The following is a 23,763-nucleotide window of genomic DNA, read 5'->3' as shown; positions in this document are numbered from 1 at the left end:
ACTATAGCAATTTACAGGAATTATAATTGATGTTTAAGTTGTCCATCCTGTGATGTGTATTTGTATAACTTCTAGTTTGATGGGTGGCTCAGTTAAAATGGGTGTGCCAGTACCCCAGCCAGGCAGACACCTAGATGTGGTCAAACAAGACCCTATTAAAAAGAGAGAAGCAGGCATGAAGATAGGACACCACCGGGGAGCAGTAAAGCCTGAAACCTGGATAAACAGAAACAGCAATAGACATCAGTAGCTACAGAAAAGAGTTGAAGCCAAAAACAGCCAAAGATTACCTGACTGGGAGTGGAAAGTACAAGACCCCACACTAGGAACACAAGCAAGGCAGTTGGATTGCTGTTTTTAGAACAAGTCTTTTAGCTCACGTGGAAGGCTCAGGGAAAACCATGGACTACTAGGTAAAATAGTATCCTAGGATCCCTGTTGCAAACAGGGGGCTATACCTGATATCAAAAGTGAATTGGGAATATAGATGGTCTTGGGATAGGGTATAAAGCCGTCTCGCAACTCGTGGTGTGTACAGTGTAGTGGTGGATGGATTAAAGACAAACAATTGACAAGAGTTAATGAAAGTAATGAAGAAAAAGGAAAGAATTGAATCATTTTTTTGCAGTAACCTGTCGTACTAACACCATTTTTATATTCTTTCTTAGAATTTTGAAGGACAACCCATTTGTCTGTTCTTGTGACATATACTGGTTACAACAATGGCAGCTGAGTGGGAGAGCAGACCTTTTTAATCAATCACTTCACTGCCGGGACCAGGAACATCCTTATCCATTAGAGACCATAATGTTGGCAAACTGCAGTAGGTGAACTTTTCTCTGACTGTACTTTTACACAGATGTTGATTGTACATTTTATGCCAGTCTCACACTTTACTGTATCTTGAGAGCCTATAAATCCATTTAATTGTATAATGGTAAGGGTGGTAGAAGAGTAATAAAAAAGAAAATAAAAAAAATATATACAGTATAAACATTTACATGTGGAAGTGTGTGTGTCTGTCTGTCCGGCCCGGAAGTGCGAGTCTACAGCATAAAGCTCAAAGAAATTGACTCTGTCGCCAAAGTGAAACTGCCAAGATAAGAGAAACTCGCATAGCCGTTAATACACAATGGAGGCGAGCACGTTGGCAAAACGAAACCACAGAGGAAAGAGAACCTCGCTTAACTGTTAATGCACAACCAATACAATTGATTGATAGAAGTGCCAGAATCCATGATTTTTAGGAGCCTGGGCTTTTTACAGCCTGGGCTTACACAACTAGTATGTAATAAAAAACGTCAGCACATGTAAATGTGTGCGTCTGTGTGTCCGGCCCGGAAGTACGAGGCGACAACATGAGGAAAGATTAAAAGAGCTGAGCCTATACAGTTTAAGCAAAAGAAGATTAAGAGGTGACATGATTGAAGTGTTTAAAATTATGAAGGGAATTAGTACAGTCGATCGAGACTGTTATTTTAAAATGAGTTCATCAAGAACATGGGAACACAGTTGGAAACTTGTTAAGGGTAAATTTCGCACAAACATTAGGAAGTGTTTCTTTACACAAAGAACGATAGACACTTGGAATAAGCTACCAAGCAGTGTGGTAGACAGTAAGACTTTAAGGACTTTCAAAACTCGACTTGATGTTTTTTTGGAGGAAATAAGTGGATAGGACTGGCGAGCTTTGTTGGGCTGAATGGCCTGTTCTCGTCTAGAGTGTTCTAATGTTCTAATATTCTAACATGAAGCTCAAAGAAAGCAATTCTCTTGCCAAAATGAAACTACTGAGTAAAGAGAAACTCACTTAGCACTAATGCATCCACCTATCATTTAGTATTTAAAGTCCAATAGTGAACACAAAAAAAAATTACCTGAGTAATTTCTTCTAAAATACAAAAAGTTCACTCAGTTTTAAGAAAAGTGTTGTGGTTGTTCTGGTAGTATGATACCCACTTTGCCAATTATGATGATAATTAATATAAAGATGCAGCTGTGACAGAAACGATGCTTAGTTTAATTCTCCACTGCAAAAGGAGTGCACAGGTGCTCAGGGACATTGGCTCACATGGTGATTTTTGGTGTGTCTTCATGCAGAAAACATGCAGCATGTCATATTTTTCAAAAATTGTATTGCACTCTTCTGCAGTAATGTGAAGGATAGACACATAAAATATTTGTCTTTACTGGTGTTCTTTGGATTACCAGTACTGAAGAAAATGAAGATAAACACAAATGAGTGAATGAGGCCTTAGGGAGCAATAATTCTTCCTTGCCACCCCAAAAATCTTCAAACATCCCAAGAAAACTGTTTTTAGTGAGTTTCACATTTCAAAATTGCAAAATCATACATTAAACAAATTGCACCTTCAATATTAGTAAATAATGTTCCTTCATAGCTTCTAGGAACCAAATTTGACTTCTGGGCCTACAGTGTGCAGTATACGTAATGCCCTCTAGCTTAATCCCACATTCTAAAGATATTAATTTTAGGTTAATTGCTGACTAAATTATCACACAGTGTGTCCTGTCATGATCATTGCCTTTTGTCATGATTAATGTGTATCTAAATAAATAAATAAAAATATTTATGTATTATCAAGGTTTAACTGTGTAAATTAGAGAGATAAGGGGATGCAACACATAGCAGACAATAAAAAGGTCAGGCTTTAAGACTAGCCTGAAAGAAGCAGATGGAAACCATAGAATGAGCCTACAGAGGCTTGCTTCACTTAGCTGACCCTACATATTAATAAGGCTATGTGATAGACAATGTCACCATGACAGTGTTTTAACTATTTCTAGCCTTTTTTTCCTTGCAGATAGTGTCTAAATCCGGGCCAGGTAATTCGTCTCTCTCTCCCATTCTAAGGGTTGAGAGCTGTGGATGCAATAGTGACCTTTATGGTTCACCCTGCAGTTCCAGATTTCTGATCCTAGCATCTGGCGTTGAGAATTTAAGAAGTGTGGCTACCTGCTACTGGCAAATGTCTCATAGACCTGTATTTAACCTTCGTAACCCAGCCTGGCCCTTCAATAAAAGCCCTCAGGTGAAACCCCTCACACCTAAACCTATGAGATACAAAAGATAAAAAAATTTAGATCAAAAATAATACTAAAAAGCATTTAACATATTTATTAAAGCAAAAATAAATAAATAAAAAGTTAAAAGATTAAATATGAGAGATAATATAAAAATTATATTCTTGCAGGAATTTAGCCATGATAACAAAGATTCAATCCTTCCTCTCTATCTTCAATATGACCTACAGTATGTTTCACAGATCTCATTCTATTTATAAGAGAACTATATTATATGTGTATTATAAATGTAAATGTGTATATATTACACTTCCCTTAGTGCCCAGGTTTCTCATTTCTTGATTAATTTTTGTCTCAACCTGGACTTTCCCTTCTGAGATGGTGTAATACTTTCCCTTTTTAAACTAGTTTCTTCTTATATCACCACCACATAATTAAAATATATATTTCTTTACATAAGTAACATTTCCTTATTTCTATTCTCCCTGTGTTTCATGTTTAGCATAATTTAAACACATTATTGTAAGTAAATATTCAAGTTAGTTATTTCATAATGTAACAGTTCAAGAGATGAGATGCCTGATCTGAATTTATCGGAGGGAAAATGATAGATCAGCAGGTCAATTCCCTGTGCTGTAATGCACAAGGTAGTGTGACCTTTAACTGATATTACAACCCTCATGTTCAGATGAATCACTCAATTCCCAAATTCCCCAAATCAAGAGCCACATCATTACAAGCCAATTTTAGTATTTTAGTATCTGAGTCTCTTCAGTCCATCTTTGGTCTGCTCCAGTATTTAGGCTGAGCTTTCCCTAGTGGGCCAGGGTTGTCTGGTTTTATGACAATAGTTAAATAATGCACTTATCCAGGAGTGAGAAAAGTTTGTGCGAAGTGCTCTGGTGAGGAATGCAGCGGTATCATGAAAACATCCCTGGTGAATGTGCAGCATCCAGGCATTGCACTGGCCAAAGAAGGGTAGGAGGCAAGTTCAGATGTCATTCATAGAAGGAGCAATTGGAGTAAAGGATTCCATCAAATGTCTGAAAAACTTACAAGAGGCGAGAGCGCAGAGAGCACATACAAGCATGGAAGCATGCACACATACGCACAGGCACTCAATGAGAAATGTAGAAGGCTTCTTCCATAAACATGTTACACCATAATGTTGCTGGGACATGCACGTGGAAGGGCATCAGTGGAGATTGGGCATTGTATCTCCATTCCTATATAAAACAGCCTGCCAAGCATCAGAGGCCATCTTTTGACTAACTACTAGCAGGAGGAGCTACTGTAGATGGGTGTGCAGTGCTTTTTGGTGATTATAAAGCCTCAGATTTATTTATAGGAGTGGAGGTTTGGTAAGGAGCAATAGTAGTGAGCTAGCTTTGTGAGTCTTTATGATTCTTTTTCCGTGTATATTATTTTTTAACCTTGGAGGGAAGAAGAAGAAATTTTCTTTTATTTTTCTTTTTTTTATTGTTTTGTATATTTTGTATAGTTTTTTGTCATGTGTCATTTGCACTAAAACTGCGTGCTGATTATTTTGCATGACATAGGTTTGCACCTTTTTCTTAAACCTTGATTTTTGTCACAGTAAAAAACAAAAGGGCAGCTGACTGTTTTACCACCTGTTTTTGTTGTTTGAGTCTCTACTTACAGTACACTGTAGTTTTTCTCAGTTAAGTATTTGGTTTGTGTTGGGACATCACAGTCTTCTAAAAAAAAAAGAAAATCATCTAAGCCTCCATCATTTTCTTGACAACTAAAATTATTCGGTTTCTCCCAGCAGGCATGGTCAATGATAGTTAAAATGTGTGACTACCTTTTGTTTGTTGTTTATTGCAGGTTTACCTAAAGTTTCTATCACACCAGATATGATAACTGTAAGGGAGGGATCCAATCTCACCTTTACTTGTCAAGTTTCTGGAACTCCTGTGCCCACTGCAAAATGGCAAACAGAATACCTTCACTCTGATTTCATTATGGAGGTAAGAGATCCTAAAAAAGTGGAGTTGCATTTTCTGTTAAAAAAATGCAGCATTTTTAAAAACATTTACTTTTTCAAAATATTATTAATAACTCAGTTGATCGAGTTGCCCTTTTGGGCATTGTGAGACTTAGCAGGATCCCCTCAAAGTTGCTGGATATCATGGCTGGCATGTACACAGGTACTGTGTGTGCTGTGGAGAGTGGAGGTAGAACCTCTGCATTTTTCCCAGTTGATTCTGGGGATTGTCAAGGGTGTGTTCTTGTTCCTACTCTGTTCAATTCTTGCATGGACTGGGTGTTGGACTGGGTGTTCAGCTGGGTTGTGGGGTCCAGTGGTGTGTGGCATCTGTTGGTGAGGAGATATTCACTGATCTTGACTTTGACGACGATACTGTGATCGTTGCAGAGTCAATGGAGTCTCTGATTGGGGCTCTCAAGAGAGTGAGTGAGGAGGCTGAGTGTCTGGGTTTCCAAGTGTCCAGGATAAAAACCAAGATCCGGGCCTTTAATGACCTCTTGGGCCATCAACAGTGTGTCTGTCTGTGGAGAGAATGTCAACCTCATTGAGAGGTTTACTTACCTCGGTAGTGACATTCACATCTGTGGTGATTCTTCCTATGAAGTCAGTAGACGGATTGGGAGAGCATAGGGCGTCATAAGGTCACTGGGAAGGGATGTGTGGCGCTCTCAATATCTTTGCAAGAGGATGAAATTCCAAGTCTTTAGAGTCCTGGTGCTTCCTGTTTTGCTACATGTTTGTGAGACAGTAACCTGAAATGAAGACTGGACTCTTTTGGTACTATGTCACTTCAGAGAATCCATTGGTACTGCTGGTTTGACTTTGTGAGGGAGCGTCAGTTATGGCACTATGGCCATGGGTGTGATTTCCCGAGGATGATCTGGCTCACAGGATCCTCATTGCTGAAGACCTGAATGGCTAGACCATGCCAAGGGGACACCCACATAATACCTAGCTTCGGCAGATGGATGGTCATTTCTGGAGGGTGGGACTAGCCTACATGTCTACCTGGGGGGTTGTCAACTGGGATCCCGAGCTGTTTCGTTATGTAGTGAGTGTGGCAACACACTGTACTAGTGCATGCTTCCCAACCTGACCTGACTCGACCTGTTTGCACAGGCAATGTTGTACTATGATGATGATGAAATGTTTATAAAACACGGCTATACAGTTGTGGCCAAAAGTTTTGAGAATGACAAAAATATTATTTTCCACAAAGTTTGCTGGATCAGTTTTGCAATTTGCATATATTCCAGAATGTTGTGAAGAGTGATCAAATGAATTGCAATTAACTGCAAAGTCCCTCTTTGAAATGAAAATCAACTTAATCCCAAAAAACAAATTTCCATTGCACTTCAGCCCTGCTGACATCATTTCAGTGATCCTCTCGTTAACACAATTGAGAGTGTTGACGGGGAGAAGGCAGGAGATCACTCTGTCATGCTGATTAAGTTAGAATACACAGGTTCAAATTTTATGAAGAAGGCTTCAGGTCACCCAAGAAAGTCCAGCAAGCACCAGGACCGTCTCCTAAAGTTGATTCCGCTGCAGAATCGGGGCACCACCAGTGCAGAGCTTACTCAGGAGTGGCAGCAGGCAGGTATCAGTGTATCTGTACACAGTGAGGTGAAGACTTTTGGAGGATGGCCTGGTGTCAAGAAGGGTAGCAAAGAAGCTACTTCTCTCCAAGAAAAACATTGGGGACAAATTGATATTCTGCAACAGGTACAGGGATTGGACTGCTGAGGACTGGGGTAAAGTAATTTTCTCTGAGGAATCCTCTTTCCGAATTGTTTGGGGCATGCAGAAAAAAAGTTGTCTGGAGAAGAAAAGGTGAGCGCTACCATCAGTCCTGTGTCATGCCAACAGTAAAGCATCCTGAGACCACTCATGTGTGGGGATGCTTCCTAGCCAAGGGAGTGGGCTCACTCACAATATTGCCTAAGAACACAGCCATAAATAAAGAATGGTACCAAAACATCCTCAGAGAGCAACTTCTCCCAACCATCTAAGAACAGTTTGGTGACGAACAATGCCTTTTCCAGCATGATGGAGCACCGTGTTATAAGGCAAAAGTGATAACTAAGTGGCTCTGGGAACAAAACATTGAAATTTTGGGTCCATGGCCAGGAAACTCCCCAGACCTTAATCCCATTGAGAACTAAGAGGTGGGTGGACAAACAAAAATCCACAAATTCTGACAAACTCCAAGCATTGATTATACAAGAATGGGCTGCCATCAGTCAGGATTTGGCCCAGAAGTTGACGAACAGCATGTCAGGGCGAATTGCAGAGGTCTTGAAAAAGAAGGGCCAACACTTCAAATATTGACTCTTTGCATAAACTTAATGGAATTGTCAATAAAAGCCTTTGAAACGTATGAAATACTTAAAATAATACTTCAGTATACCATAGAAACCAAATTATCTAAAAACACTGAAGCAGCAAATTTTGTCAAAACCAATACTTATGTCATTCTCAAAACTTTTGGTCACGACTGTAGTTCTTCAAATGTTACATTTTTAATTTGATATTGTACTTAAAACTAGCACTTAATATTCTAAAAGGTTGACATCCACTAATAATATATACTAATATATGTACATAAATTACAGCAGTAGTTCTCAAACTCAGTCCTGAGGACCCAATATGGTTGCAGGTTTTTGTTCCAGCCAGCTGCTGTTATTTCCCAGGTTCTATATTTTGATAACAATGTTGAAATTACAAATGTTTTGACAAAATTTTTATTAGAACATAACAAGCATTTATATATAGTATATAATATGGCATTGACTGCAGCAAAAATACACTATCTGTAAATGTCTTATAAATGTAAAAAAATCACATTGCTGTACTTTTCTCTATTCGGTATAAGATTAGAGAAGGAAAAGCCCGGCTAATTAAAAGAGATCAATGAGAGGTAAAATGACTCAACTGATTGTGAAATCAAAACCTGCAGTTATGTGGGGTCTCCAAGAGTGAATCTGAGAACCATGGAAAAAAATAACTAAACAAGAAAGTGAACTCCTTGGTTTTTCATTTCAAAATCCGATTGTGATTTTCATGGAATGGAAACAATCATTTAAACACATTAATAAAGAATAGCTTTTATAAGATGGTCACTTTCATATAAATGTATAATAAAATTGACTTAAAAATAATAAGCTGACTTGACTTAATAATAATAATACTTACAACTATTCTGTGCCAATACATTATTTATTGGAAAGGATGAATAAACTGGCAAAGACCAACCATAAAAAAGGAAGTTCATGATCTTTTAGTATAGGAAATAAGAATAAATAAATTCAATACAGTAACAATTGACAGCCTTAATTTTAGAAGTATTAGAAATAAATGTGAATTATATTTAGCAGCATGTAAATATGAAGGTATAACAGTAGCAGAAACCATGTTAGAAAATGGAAATGAGCATAACTGAAACAAATTTATTGGAACCCTGATAAAGGTGTGGAGTGTTGAAGTTTTGAGCCTTTCATAAAGTGCATGAGTATGGTATGGACTGCTGAGTGAGGACAGGGAGAAGGATAGTTTCTGAAGAACTGTTCTTACGCGAGAATTTCCTTCTCCTGCAGAATCTCGTTGGCGCTCCAGACCTGGAAGTTGTCCTGAAGCTGTTCAATGTTTCACACAAAGATAACCAACTGAACCTTACCTGTGAGGCACACAATCAAGCTGGACCCAGTGAAGTGTCAGTTCCACTAAACATCCTTTGTGAGTTCTTTGAAATTTGAATTTTACTGTTCATTTAATTACACCTAATAATTAAGATTATACGAAATATATTTTCCATTTAATAGTGAGCTTGGTCACAAAGTGCTTTACAGAACATTTAGAAAGAATATTGGATATAAAGCATTACATATCAATGGAGAGAAAAGCACATGGGGAACTTTGTGAAATAAAGCTAAAAAAGAACAGTTTATGTGGAAGTGTAAATACATAACAGAATACTGTATCTAGATCTGTAAGAATAAGCAATAAAAGTTAAGAAAATTTTTAAATGTTATTTCCATTTATGGACTGTCATCCCACTTAAGGTAGTTCTTTCCTTGCAGCTGTTACTGTAGTTCCTATGCGATCCTACATTGGAATAAGCAGACATTGAAAAAAACAGTGGTGCCCGATGTTTCTGAAGACTTTTTTCAAATTAAAACAAAATATTCTGCTCTTATTTACTAAGAGACAATTGACAATTGCTACCAAAAAAGCAACTCAAAACAAACAAACAATACTTTTTTTTCTGCAGAATGAAACTGACCACTACATGTCAAAATCTTTAAACATCAGTGCTCTCCAGGGCCTAACTTTAACTTGGCACCCTACCTGTTCATCACTTCATCTTTCCAAAATACTGTATGAAAATTTGAATTCCCACATCTTAGCAAAGTTGGACAGCTACTGTTCACATGTTCTTTAATTCAGGTTGTGTAATCACCTGTGTGTTTACTTCTTGGTGTGGTTGTCAGCACTACTGTAGGGCAAAACCAGGCTTTCAAACAGCAAGACAGCAGACAATGGAGGCAATTCAACTGGATTAATGAAAAGTAGGTTTGAAGTCCCAGTAGGACCAATCGCTAGATGAACTTTTCTCACTCACTGTTTATCTGCTTGACCTGACAAGGGCGTTTTAATACATCTCACTTGGAACATGTACAGTATGTACAGTATACCAGGACCTGTTTTTGGACTTCACAGAAAAAAAATTTGGAGGAGTCAAGTATAACTGCCACCTGCAGGAAAAAGGGTACAAGATAAGATTTCTGTGACCAGAAATACTGATAAGAATCCATACACACAGGGATACGGAATAAATATTTTTAAAGAAATTCACTGCAGCAGGATATTTCTTGTCTGGCTGAGGACCATTTGTAAACTCCACAGAAATACTAGTAACTATTGCTAGGGATATGTAGTAGACTTTAGTACTACAATTCGAAACGTTTCACATCATCAGAATTAAACAAAATTTGACAGTGCTTAATGTGCAGTGTCTGTTTCGCATAATTGTTGTAGCAATCATGATTATACATTAAAAAATATTACTAGCTAATGAAAAAATTAATTTCTACCCTCCCAGGGACACCAAATAAATGTAGGAAATGGTACACAGATGTAAGAAAAAGAATCAATTCATTGTCAGTGTTACCTTTGGCAATTTAAATATTTAGTAAAGATCCCACTTTATTTTTCCATACCTTTCCTATGTAGTAGGGGATCTCTGGCTGTTAGACATTGTTTTGTCTTGGTAGAGTAATATATATTGCTCTACTTTCTCCTATTGTATTATTAATATGTAGCCTTAGAATGCCTAATCTCACAGACTTACCACTGTTTATAAGGTATTATACTATATAACTTATTCCCACCTTCCCTTCTATGTCTATAACCTCAGGCAATTAGATGTAGTAAAAAGACAAGCAGAAGTTAAGTTACACATAAAATAATGTATTACTGATAATATTCATAAATAATAACAAAATGCAAAGTACATTTCAATATTGGCAACCATACAACCTGATTAAATGGTGATGTGTAGTTCAGGCGGCACACAGACTTGTAGTTACTTAAATGTCTCTAGTTAAGACATCATTGGTGCTCAGCTTTCAACCACATGTCTGTTCAAAATGGCTGCTGAGCTGTGCTCTTTATTGTGTTGTCTTCATCATCACAGGTTAGCAAGAGAGATGCTTCTTTCAGATGTTGGTTAGTAAGAGAGAGATACTTCTACATCATCACAGATTAGCAAGAGAGAGATTGTGAGGTTAAACACGTACATTTATAGATGTTCCAACCCCTACAGCCAATAGGACATCATGGTACTTAAAGGCCTCTGAGACAAACCAATTCCAAACAGCCATACCTCAGACCAATGGAGGAATAGAACATCTTAACACCTGCCCCCAAACCTTATGTTAAAGTACACCTTAGCCTACTTGCGGGGGGTAGAAATGACTTTACCAAAGAAACACTCGGCAAACTGGTTTAAGACACATCCCCCAAATCCTGTCGTAAAATTCAAACACACAATTCAACACATCTCCCCCCCCCCCATTCCTAAGGGGGGGGGGGGGAACACTAAATTACATTGCTTTGCCTAATTTACAAATAAAGACATACAAAATATTCATCAAGTTATATGTAAAATCTCTTATCACAACAGATGTATATCAAGGTAACCAAAGCACATTCATTTTAAGAAAAAGTATTTTAAAAACAACTATACTGATAACTATAATAATATTATATAATAAAGACAGCATGTAAGGCAGTCGAGAAAAACATTTCTATAGTACATTTTCATAAAAAATGATGTAGCTCAAAGTGCTTTATAAGATATCAAAGAAGTCAAAGAAGTAATTGCATGACAAGAAAAGGAAATTAAAATTAGATAAGAAAAATAATGCATAAATAGTATACAAAAAATAAATAATGTACACTTACCGGTAATAATAATTCATTACATTTATATAGCGCTTTTCTCAGTACTCAAAGCGCTATCCACACAGGGAGGAACCGGGAAGCAAACCCACAATCTTCCACAGTCTCCTTACTGCAAAGCAGCAGCACTACCACTGTGCCACCTGTGAGGACAAATATACAGTATATGATATATAATTAAGAGAAATAAAATTGTCTTTTCTTTAAGACTCTAAATGATGGGCCAATGATAAGGTCTGCTGGCCAAAATGATCATAAATAATAACAAAAAAAATTCTTAGTTAAGCTGGAGAAAAAAAAGCATAATCTGTAGGTGTTGTAGGCCAAAAGACCACTCAGACCCCAATGGGTATTCTGCCTAACATAAATGTTCTTAAGTAGTTCTTTATTGTTTTTTTGTTTTTTTTTAAGGCTTCTTCTTAGAAGATTCGATGAAGTTGGTCTCATGGCAGGTTGGGGTATCCATTTTCATTCAAACCTCATAGGATTTGTTCAGGTAGTGATGGTGCCACCACAAAAGAACCATAAAAGAAAACTGATAAAAGCAAAGATTAATAATGATTGCAGAATCATTGAAGAGTATGATAATTATCTCCATATCTATCTGAATAAGGTTAGAAAAAAAATGTAGTCACAAAAATGCCAAGTTAAAAAAGTGTTTTTTATGTGTCTTTAAGATGATCTACAGTGTTACCCTGGCATAACTATATTGTTATACAATACAATATATTGACAAACTTATTAAAAACTTAATAGAGGCCTATAGTGTGTAAACAAAGTTTCCTTAGAGAATCCAAATAGAGTAGTCAAAATTCCATATTTACAAAAGCACAAGCACAGTAAAACACACGTAAATTCAACAACTTCAGAGTACATTCACAATGAACCGAGAGGAACTGTGGGAAACCCTCCAGATTTATTAGGCATTTCTTGGTGGTGATTGGCAGATAGCCCCGACTCTTGGAAAACCACCCACAAAACAAATGGAACATAACACAGGCTTACTGTATATACAGCTATAAGAGACATAAAGAATGCTGAAAATCATAAACAAAAGAAATAGCAACACATACAAATAAATCAAAAATGTACAACAAAGACACAAAACAAGTATTTAAACGCCAGCCAGGGAAAGAAACATGGCTGAGATATAAAACCAGCATTTGAAACATCTCGTTAAGCCAAAGTAATTCAAAACGTCTCTGTTTTTCTGTATTTTTAAAGAATATGTATTCTAAAATACAAACACTCTATACTTTGGATAAAAAATCAAATTGTTTTATGTTGGAATGTTAAAAATCTCAATTATGAATTCAGACAGAAAAAATGGAATCATATCTTAGCCCAATGATGTTAAAAATAACTTTCCTAGAAGAGACCTATTTAAATATTAAAAATTAGTCTAGGCTGACTGGATTGGCCAAGTACTTCACTCCAACTATGATAAGAAGATTTGAGAAGTTGGAATATTTATAAAACAACTGTAGCTACTGAGGTAATCTCTGACTAGGAGGTGTCCTACATCAATATAGTTGGGAGAATGAATGAATAAATAAATAAATTAATCTAGCTGATATATACACCCTACATTTGGATGACAAATATTATAATGCCATTGTTATGTCTTACCACACTTCTGTTCTCCATGAAATCTGAATTGTTCTGACTGGCAAAACTTAACCAGGTCCTTTATTAAACACAGTTGAGGAATTTATTTATTAAATTTGCTTCCACATTGATTTTTTTTAAATGAAACAAGCTTTTCTGGGGTCACTTTCAAAAACACTTAAAACATGCTTAAAGGGACAAATAATTTCTTACACTTAATGCAAAAATAAATTTCAAGGCAGAAAAGTATTTGAATTAATTTTTACTATGCCACCTTTTACCTTTATGAAACAAGATTCGAGGAGATATTGGAGCTTCAACAAGTTTATAGCAGCTGGGAAGAAGCTATTTTTTAGTCAATTTTTTACGTGTTCAGATTGATCTGAAGTGCCTGCCTAATGGGAGGGGCTTAAACAAGGTATGTCCAGGAGTGACGTCATTGATAATATTTTTTACCCTTCTCACACAGCGAGTCTTGTGTAGATGTGATGGCCGTTCAGTGCTGTTTTTATGACCCACTGCAGCACATTTTTTTGGCAGCTTTGGTGCAACTGTTGTACCAAGCTGTCATGCAGTTAGTCAAAAATGCTCTCTATGGTGCATCTGTAAAAGTTGACCAACAGCTTCTGGTGGAGGTTAGCTCTCCTTAGCCTTCTCAGAAAGTAGAGGTGTTGTTGAGATTTGCCTACCGCCACTGAAGTATTGTCAGCTCAGGAGAAGTCCTCTGTGATGGTGACTCGTAGAAACTTAGAGCTGGAGATTCTCTCCACAACCTCTGCTTTAATAGTTACTGGGCTGTAAATGGTCTTTTTAGTGGTTCTAAAGTGTTCAATGACTTCTTTGGTCTTTTTGGTGTTTAAGACAAAGTTGTTGGTGTCATGTCGCTCTTTCAGCTTCTGAACGTCCTTCTTATTTACAGCTTCATCATTGTTTGAAATGAGCCCAATAACAGTCGTATTGTCCGCAAATTTAACAATATGTTTGATTCGTGAATGGGTTGATAGCAATGGGTGAAAGTGTATAGAGGAGGGGGCTTAGCACACAGCCCTGTGGCACACCAGTGCTTAGGGTGTGGATGGAAGATGGGTCGTTATAGGATTTTTTTTTGGAACACGCATGATGGTCACAGATTTCAGGCATGAGAGGACTATATATAAACAGATACTGTAGAGAAGTTGAATATGAGTTTTTCAGCACAGGCTTGGAGCACACATCCCTGAACGATGTCAGGACCTGCTGCTTTCCTTATATTGATGTTATTGAGTGCCTGTCGTACCATGCTTGTATATGTAGAACAAGAAGCTGTGAGTGTTCTGTCAGTGTGAAGCTGACTGGAGGCTGGTGATTGTCTTTGTCAAGCCAAGCAAGAAACCGTTAAGTTCCTCTGCAAGGTTTGCATTGATGGTGGCTGGCATGTGTGTGTCATGCCTCATTTTATCATCTGTGATTGATCGAATGCCTTGCCACATTCACTGTAGGTTGGAGATATTGTCAAAGTCCTTCTCTATCCACTGTTTGTACTTAAGTTTTGCAGACCGTATGTCTCTTTTGAGATTAGGGCTAGGGTTAGGGTTAGGGTTAGCTCTAGCGGCTCTATAGGCTGAGGTGTCTCCTGATTTAAAGGCTGTGTCCCTCACCTTGAGCAGCTGTTTGACTTCATTTTTACTTCTTAGTTTCTCATTTGGGTACACTGTGATCCTTTTGTTAAGTGACGTTGTCTACACAGTAATTAATATACGAGGTGTGTCTATTAAATAACGAGACTGATTAAATAACTCACCTTTATTTATATGTATTATAAATTTAATGCTTGTCCCCTTCAATAGATAGATAGATAGATAGATAGATAGATAGATAGATAGATAGATAGATAGATAGATAGATAGATAGATAGATAGATAGATAGATACTTTATTAATCCCAATGGGAAATTCACATTCTTCAGCAGCAGCATATTGATACAATAAATAATATTAAATTAAAGAATGATAATAATGTAGGTGAAAAACAGACAATAACTATGTTTAATGTTAAATGTTAACGTTTACCCCCCCGGATGGAATTAAAGAGTCGCATAGTTTGGGGGAGGAACGATCTCCTCAATCTGTCAGTGGAGCAGGACAGTGACAGCAATCTGTCGCTGAAGCTGCTCTTCTGTCTGGAGATGATACTATTAATTGGATGCAGTGGATTCTTCATAATTGATAGGAGCCTGCTGAGTGCCCGTCGCTCTGCCACAGATGTTAAACTGTCCAGCTCCATGCCAACAATAGAGCTTGCCTTCCTCACCAGTTTGTCCAGACGTGAGGCGTCTTTCCTCTTAATGCTGCCTCCCCAGCACACCACTGCGTAGAAGAGGGCGCTCGCCACAACTGTCTGATAGAACATCTGCAGCATCTTATTGCAGATGTTGAAGGACGCCAGCCTTCTAAGGTAGTATAACCGGCTCTGTCCTTTCTTGCACAGCGCATCAGTATTGGCAGTCCAGTCTAATTTATCATCCAGCTGCACTCCCAGATATTTATAGGTCTGCACCATCTGCACACAGTCACCTTTGATGATCACTGGGTCTATGAGGGGTCTGGGCCTCCTAAAATCCACCACTAGCTCTTTGGTTTTGCTGGTGTTCAGGTGTAGGTGGTTTGAGTCGCACCATTTAACAAAGTCATTGATTAGGTCCCTATACTCCTCCTCCAGCCCATTCCTGATGCAGCCCACGATAGCAGTGTCATCAGCGAACTTTTGCACGTGGCAGGACTCCGAGTTGTATTGGAAGTCCGATGTATATAGGCTGAACAGGACCGGAGAAAGTACAGTCACCTGTGGCGCTCCTCTGTTGCTGACCACATTGTCAGACGTGCAGTTCCCAAGACGCACATACTGAGGTCTGTCTTTAAGATAGTCCACGATCCATGCCACTAGGTATGAATCTAATCCCATCTCTGTCAGCTTGTCCCTAAGGAGCAGAGGTTGGATGGTGTTGAAAGCGCTAGAGAAGTCTAGAAACATAATTCTTACAGCACCACTGCCTCTGTCCAAGTAAGAGAGGGATCGGTGTAGCATATAGATGATGGCATCCTCTGCTCCCACCTTCTCCTGATATGCAAACTGCAGAGGGTCAAGGGCGTGTTGAACCTGTGGCCTAAGGTGGTGAAGCAGCAGCCTCTCCATGGTCTTCATCACATGTGATGTCAGAGCAACAGGCCGAAAGTCATTCAGCTCACTAGGATGTGATACCTTTGGGACTGGGGTGATACAAGATGTTTTCCAAAGCCTCGGGACTCTCCCCTGTTCCAGGCTCAGGTTGAAGATGCGCTGTAGAGGACCCCCCAGCTCCGATGCACAGACCTTCAGCAGTCGTGGCAATACTCCATCTGGACCCGCTGCTTTGCTGGCACGAAGTCTCCTCAGCTCTCTGCTCACTTGTGCTGTTGTAATTATGGGTGGGGATGTCTTTCCTATGCTGGTATCAGAAGAAGGATGTGTGGAGGGTGCAATACTCCGAGGTGAGTGTGAGAGTGGGTTAGGGTGGTCAAACCTGTTAAAGAAGTTGTTCATTTGGTTTGCTCTCTTCACGTCTCTCTCGATGGTGGTACCCCGCTTCGAGCTGCAGCCAGTGATGATTTTCATCCCATCCCACACTTCCTTCATGCTGTTATTCTGCAACTTCTGCTCCAGCTTTCTCCTGTACTGCTCCTTCGCCGCCCTGAGCTGGACTCGGAGTTCCTTCTGCACGCGCTTGAGCTCATGCTGATCACCGTCTTTAAAAGCCCTTTTCTTCTGGTTCAAAAGGCCCTTGATGTCACTTGTAATCCATGGCTTGTTGTTAGCATAGCAGCGTACTGTTCTTACTGGAACTACAATGTCCATACAGAAGTTGATGTAGTCAGTAGTGCAGTTAACAACTTCCTCAATGTTCTCACTATGAGATCCCTGCAGGATATCCCAGTCTGTAGTTCCAAAACATTCTCTCAGAGTATTCTTAGCCTCCGGAGTCCACTTCCTGAATGATCGTGTGGTTACAGGTAGGACTCTCACTTTTGGTTTATAGTGAGGCTGAAGCAGAACCAGGTTATGATCTGCTTTCCCAAGCGCAGGCAGCGGGGTGGCGCTGTATGCGGCTTTAACGTTTGCATACAGTAAATCAATAGTCTTATTTCCCCGGGTGTTACAGTCCACATACTGGGAGAATGCAGTTAATGTTTTGTCCAGCGTCACATGGTTAAAGTCTCCAGCGATTAGCACAAGCGCCTCAGGGTGCTGCGTTTGTAACTTAGCAACAGCAGAATGGATGATGTCACTCGCTGACTCCTCGTCCGCCCGAGGAGATATGTACACGATGACTACAATGACATGTCCAAACTCTCTGGGCAAGTAGTAGGGACGTAAACTTACGGCCAACAGTTCGATATCCCAATATACTCCCCATTTGCAATAATACATTGCTGCAGTCTTGTTTTCCACTGGTCGAAGGCATGGAGCAAATCAATTTCTGTCAGCTGTTTTAACACATCCGCCGTTTTCTCCTTTACAGCATCAACTGACTTAAAACGTGTCCCTTTAAGCACTGATTTAACTTTTGGAAAAAGATAAAAGTCGCACGGTGCTAAATCGGGCGAATATGGAGGATGTTCAAGTATAGTAATGGGCTTGTTGGTCAAAAACTGCTTTACAGAAAGTGCTCTGTGAGCAGACGCATTGTCCTGGTGAAGAATGAAACCATTTTCCCACATTTGTTTCTGATTTCTCTCAGCTTTATCAAAACTTCCTTATAATAATGCTGGTTAACTTTTGTGCACTTCTGGAACCTATTCTTCCAAAATTACACCCTTGATATCGAAAGGCATAATGAGCATGGCTTTGAGTTTTGACTTGCTTTGACGAGCTTTTGCTCTGGTGTGAGAACCCTTGGGACCATCTTTGCACAACTTTTAAACTTAGCATTTTTTCGGCACACTACAGAAAACACAACCAAACTAAATGGCGACTCACAATCAACTGAACGTCATAGAGTGTTGCTGCTCGTCATGCAGGTTCAGACATGTTCAAGGTCATCATGCATGCATTTATAACCGGTTCTGACTGCTTTGTTTAATAGGTGGAATCACAGTCTCGTTATTTAATAGACACACCTCAGTATGGTAGCACGAGTGAAGTATATGTATCTAAGTCTGTCGGATGGGAAAATATTTTCCAATCTGTGTGTTCAAAGCACCCTGGAGTTTGGAGATGGAACCCTCAGACCATACTTTAACAGTCATGCTCATTGATTTATCACTATTAAAAAGGGCTTTGTGCGCAGGGACAAGAAACAAAGAGATAGTCAGACTGTCCAAGGTCGGGGTGTAGCATAACCTTGTAGCCATTTTTTATGTTTCTGTAGTTTTACAATTTACATGTTGATAAAATGTAGGAAGTACATTCTTAAGATTCATGGTGATATTAAAAATTCTGTCAGGGTTTGTATTCTGTTATTTACTGATGACATCATATCATCACTCAAGTGCTGACTTAACATTAGCCTGTGGTGGTATGTATCCTGCCATAGTAATAACAACTGTATATTCCCTGGGCAAGTAAAATGGTCATCTTAGCATTAAATATTCCACATCCAGAGGGCATAACTTGTTGATTATAAGTGTATTAGTTTTCCAAGCACCATTAATATAAATACAGTGTCCCCCTCCTGTTTTATTACTAGAGTCGGACGTTCTGTCTAAGTGGTAGAGCATGCGGCCTGCTAGTTCAACTGCAGCGTCCGGTGTGCTGGGATTCAGCCACGTCTCTGAAAAATCAGAAGGCAGCAGTCCTTTGTAGTTCTGTTTGTGACAATATCTAGTCGGAGCTTATCCATTTTGATGGTGAGTGATCTAGTATTTGCAAGAAGAGAGCTAGGGAAAGGGGTTTTAAACAAAGCAGCTTTTAGCCTAGCTAACGTATCTGCTCGTTTACCCCTTTTTTTCTTCCTTGCCTGCGCCATCTGCAATGTCTCCCTCCAGGGATAGGAGTCAACGCTATTCTCGGTGATCTGAAAAGCTTCTGCAGTATTGCTTCCAAGTTATAATAATGATCTGTGCAGTTTGAACCGATCTGTAAAAGCTTCTGGCAACTATAGTAAATGTTTGCACTCATTTGGAAGAATTTGACAGTCAATATTTAAACGCGTTATTAACAAAAAAAAAAAAATTTGGAGAGCATGAAGCCACTGCGTTTGTGTGCGCCACCACAAGTGACTTAGCATTTAAAACATACTGTAATTAAACTTAGTTAATACTTAAACTAAATTAAACTTGCTAAAGCTTTAAGCAAACAGAGATTAAGATGTTACATGATCAAAGTGTTTAAAAATTAAATGTAATTAGTACAGTGGATCCAGGCTGCTACTTTTAAAATGCCTTCAACAAAAATACAAAGGCTACATTTGGAAACTTGTTTAGTGTACATTTTAAAAAAATGTTAGAAGATTTTTCCTTACATAGACACATGGAATAAATTACCAAGTAGTGTGGTGAAGAGTAGGACTCTAGGGTCCTTCAAACCTAAACTTGAAGATATTGGGCTCTAATGTTCTAATGTTAAGTGACAACACTCCTGTTATATAAAACCATAGGCAAAAGGCCAGAAATATACTAGTCCAGATATATAGGAAGGATGTGTAGACTACAAATCAATAATGCAGATAATATACATAAACAAAATAGCTAGTATATTAAAGGAATAGTATAAGATCTCATACATATACAAACGTATTGACAATCATGCTCTTATCAAAGACTTTTTTTATAAACTTATCACAACTTGGATAGAGGAGCTGGATACACAACTAAGCTTTTCTGAAATTCCAAACACTATCACATCTTTACATAGTGGGAAAGCCATAGACAGACACCCAGCAGAATTTTGTAATAAACTGCCTAATCAGTTAAGGCTACGAATGCTAGCTATGTTTGAGAAAGAAAAAGAAGAGAGCCTTCTATCTAAAATATTATAACAAGCATTAATCCAAATCTAAAATAACATCTAAAATGCACCTCGCTACTATTGAACAACATTACTGAACGACAACGGTAAAGTTTTGAATAAGGAAATATAAAAAAGAATGGAAAAATCCTTCTTAATTTTGCAAGATGAAATGGGAATTTTTAAAGGAATGCCAGTACTATCAAGCCTTCAATACATATTGAGTGAGGTATATTCTACTGCAGTCACTGAGTTTCCCAAGGTTATGCTATCTCCTGGTCCATGGAAACACTTTTTGACAGAGACAAATGAGTATATCTGTTTAATGTACTACCTAAAATAATAAGCACTACCTCAACTTATATGCATGGACTAAACTATTATGCACTAGAAAACAAGCATCTGTAAGGGTGAATAATATAAACTAGATATATAAAAAGCTAAAAACTATATAAGCTAAATATAAACTATTTTGTTCTGGAGCATGGAACCAGATAGGGCTGCCCTATGTCTTGTCCCATACCACTGTTGTTGACCCACAGTCATCATTACTAAATGTATTAGGTGTAGGATTACATTTAGGATTAACCTATACATATTATACTTAGTCCATGAACTTGTACTTCAGTTTGTGTTGTCACAACAGTTAGAGTACCTTGAAATTATAATTTCAAAAGTAAATTATAGATCTACTTAAATAACATTTTTGTTATCTATTGAAAAGTGCTGAATTAGATATTAATACTTAGTCATTTCTACTCCTTGCATTACCTATAAAAATTATTAAAATGAAAATCAGAAAGCTTTTATATCTTTTTCAGAGTAAGCCTATATACACGCATATTTACGCATACCTCTTTAAAAATTAGACACAATTGTAATCGTGTCTATTTGGTTTGCTAGGAGACTTAAAATATGTTTACTACTGAATAGAGAATGTACAGTTTAAGACGTCAGAGGGAAAGAGGCAAACAAACTAAACTCAGGCTACAAAAAGACACAGCAGCATTAGGAAAAGTTCAGAGAAGAGTGACTAGGCTGATTCCTGGGCTACAGGGGATGAATTATGAGAATAGATCAAAAGACCTGAGTCTTTTCAGTTTAAGAAAAAAGAATAAGAGGAGACATGATTGAAATGTTTAAAATTATGAAGGGAATTAGTACAGTGGATCGAGACTGTTATTTTAAAATGAGTTCATCAAGACCACGGGGGCATAGTTGGAAACTTGTTAGGGTAAATTTCGCACAAACATTAGGAAGTTTTTCATTACATGGTGTGGTAGACAGTAGAACTTTAGGGACTTTCAAAATTAGACTTGATGTTATTTTGGAAGAATGAAGTGGAAAGGACTGGTAAGCTTTATTGGACTGAAGGGTCTGTTTGCATGTAGATTGTTGAAATGTTCTAATGTACCTCCTTGGTTAGCTTTGGAATGGAAATCCCACTCCATCGCATCTTTAAATTGGTTTCTCTATGCATCTACCACTAACTGTCAATTTCAGTGTACAAGACATTTAAGATTGAGATGTTAATATCAGTTGCAACTGTACATAATGTTAATTTTTAGTGATAGGAAAATGAAGCCTCATGAAGCTTTGAGGCTTTCTTTGTATTTGTGCCAAAAAAGATTTGAAGCTTTGAAGCCTCAGCCCCAGTATGAACAGTGACATCTGGTGGTTAACTGAGATCAAGACAAGCTCTCAAGAGCGCAAGTGAAGCAGCACTTACTGTTTCAGTCTCATGTCACCAGTAAAAGGTCAGAAAAGTCTGTGTTCATTTTATTCTGCTAAGGTCCTTGTCCATTTATGCTGTTTAACTTTTGAACACCGTTTTCCGCTGTTAGTCGCCATCTGTTACCAAAGCTCTCCAAATCTCTCTCTCCTCACAACCCAACATTTGTTGAATGAGAATGATGCATTTTATTTAGGCTACCTGTTAATTTAGCGGCAAAGCTGTCAAACCGACTAAACGATGTCAAACCAATAAAGCGCACTGAGTAGCACTGATGACATTTGAAGCTTCGAACGTCATGGGTCATGTGACAATGGTGTTTTGGCACAAGCTCCGACACAGTGATTTGATTCACTACTCTTCAGATTGACTGACACAAGCTTTTACGCTTTGGTATCATTTTCCCATCTCTAATAATTTTCCAACCGTTAATTGGTAATATTGGTTTCATATCTATAATGCAACTACATGCTTTGAACACCTGTGTCTCTAATATAATCTTCCAGCAGCCCATTTCTACTACAATAAATCAGAAATTTTGGGAAAATGTACTTGCTAGTCCTTCTTTCACTTTCCTTTAATATTGGTCACAGAAATTAAATAGCCCATCTTGAAATAGGACAGCAGAAATTCTACATTCTACTCACTTTCAAAAAGTTCCTTCTTCGATGTCTCAAGGCATCATTATGAATGGCCATTGACAAGATACACTTCTCATCAAGCTGCACACAGCATGATGTAATTCAACTATAGATTATACATTGAATTAATTTATCTTGACTTTGGTAGTCTAAAATAACTCCAAGACAAACCCAAATCATGAGTGATTAGCACCTCCCTTCCAAGACAACATGTTCTTAGGCTTTCCAATATTCAATCCATACTGGGAAAAATTTTTGACTACTTTTCTATCAATTTCAGAACCACAGTTACTTATGATCCTTGTGATTACTTATTGTTTGCTTAATTCTGATGTACCAAACATCTTGTAATGTATCTTAAAAAAATAATAGAGGGGAAATAAATTTTATGATCTCTGCCTGCTGTACTACCATGTTGTCTGAGCTATCATTATCCATTATTATGATAGGCTTACTAGCCTAGGAGTACACCATAAGGCCACATATAACTGATAGGGGAGAGAGAGAGGAATAGAAATTTGTATAAACGAGAAACTGAAGTTAAATACACAAAACAGAAGCCATGTACAGATATGATATAGGCACCGAAGAAAACAAAAGAAAGATTTTAAACTCAAGCAGGTACAGTATGTGGATCACTCACAGCAAAACAAGTAAGGAAGCCAGCAAACATAGACGAACTGTGACACAGCCAATGTGGGTACTTAAAAGAGGTCACATGCTAGTATGAAGCAGGGTACAAAAGATTAGTGTGATGGTGAAAATTTAGAGATGGTCATTGTAATGATAAATTCATTTGTAGTAATGGTTGCATACAGTATGTAATTTTAATTCTGGGCAGCTCTTGGCCAGCAACTTTTTGCTTTTTGTTTATCTTTATAGTACTTAATTCTTTTTTGTAACCTGGACTCAATTTTTTTTTTTGCAATCAATGCAAAAATAGCTTTCATGCTACTATCCCACTAGAAGAGTCTTAGTGAAGCATCTCAATTTACTGTAATTTACCACACCATCAAGTCACAACAAAGGATGGCCTGTCTATGCTCTAGATGATGGATGTATATGATTTGCATCTATTAGTCAGAGAAGACCATTTTGCCAATTATTTTTCTGAAATGTAAGTGTGAGGTCCATTATCACTAAGAGGTCAGATTCCGCTCATCTCTATACGCTGAATCATTAAACCCTTAATGTGCTACTGAGGCTTTTAAACCATGTAACAACTGAATGTTTTCTTGGCACATGATAAGGGTTAAACAGTACGTCATTTTACTTGGTTTTAGTCTGGGACATTTAACTAATAA

At 38.1% G+C, this 23,763-nt stretch overlaps 1 protein-coding gene across 1 annotated transcript in view; it reads left to right on the top strand.

Moving 5' to 3' along the window:
- The window catches only part of ntrk1 (neurotrophic tyrosine kinase, receptor, type 1), a 105,303-nt gene that overhangs the window by 31,910 nt on the left and 49,630 nt on the right, over positions 1 to 23,763 (top strand). Inside the window, exons 5-7 of the mRNA XM_028791501.2 lie at positions 669 to 823; positions 4,894 to 5,036; positions 8,653 to 8,791. Coding sequence (XP_028647334.1) covers positions 669 to 823; positions 4,894 to 5,036; positions 8,653 to 8,791 — 437 coding nt within the window. The remainder of the gene's footprint in view (positions 1 to 668; positions 824 to 4,893; positions 5,037 to 8,652; positions 8,792 to 23,763) is intronic.

This window comes from Erpetoichthys calabaricus, chromosome 2 (genome assembly GCF_900747795.2).
Source record: "Erpetoichthys calabaricus chromosome 2, fErpCal1.3, whole genome shotgun sequence".
NCBI classification, from domain to species: Eukaryota; Metazoa; Chordata; class Cladistia; order Polypteriformes; family Polypteridae; genus Erpetoichthys; species Erpetoichthys calabaricus.
Note: the sequence above shows the minus strand (reverse complement) of the source record. Positions and strands in the feature narration are given on the sequence as shown.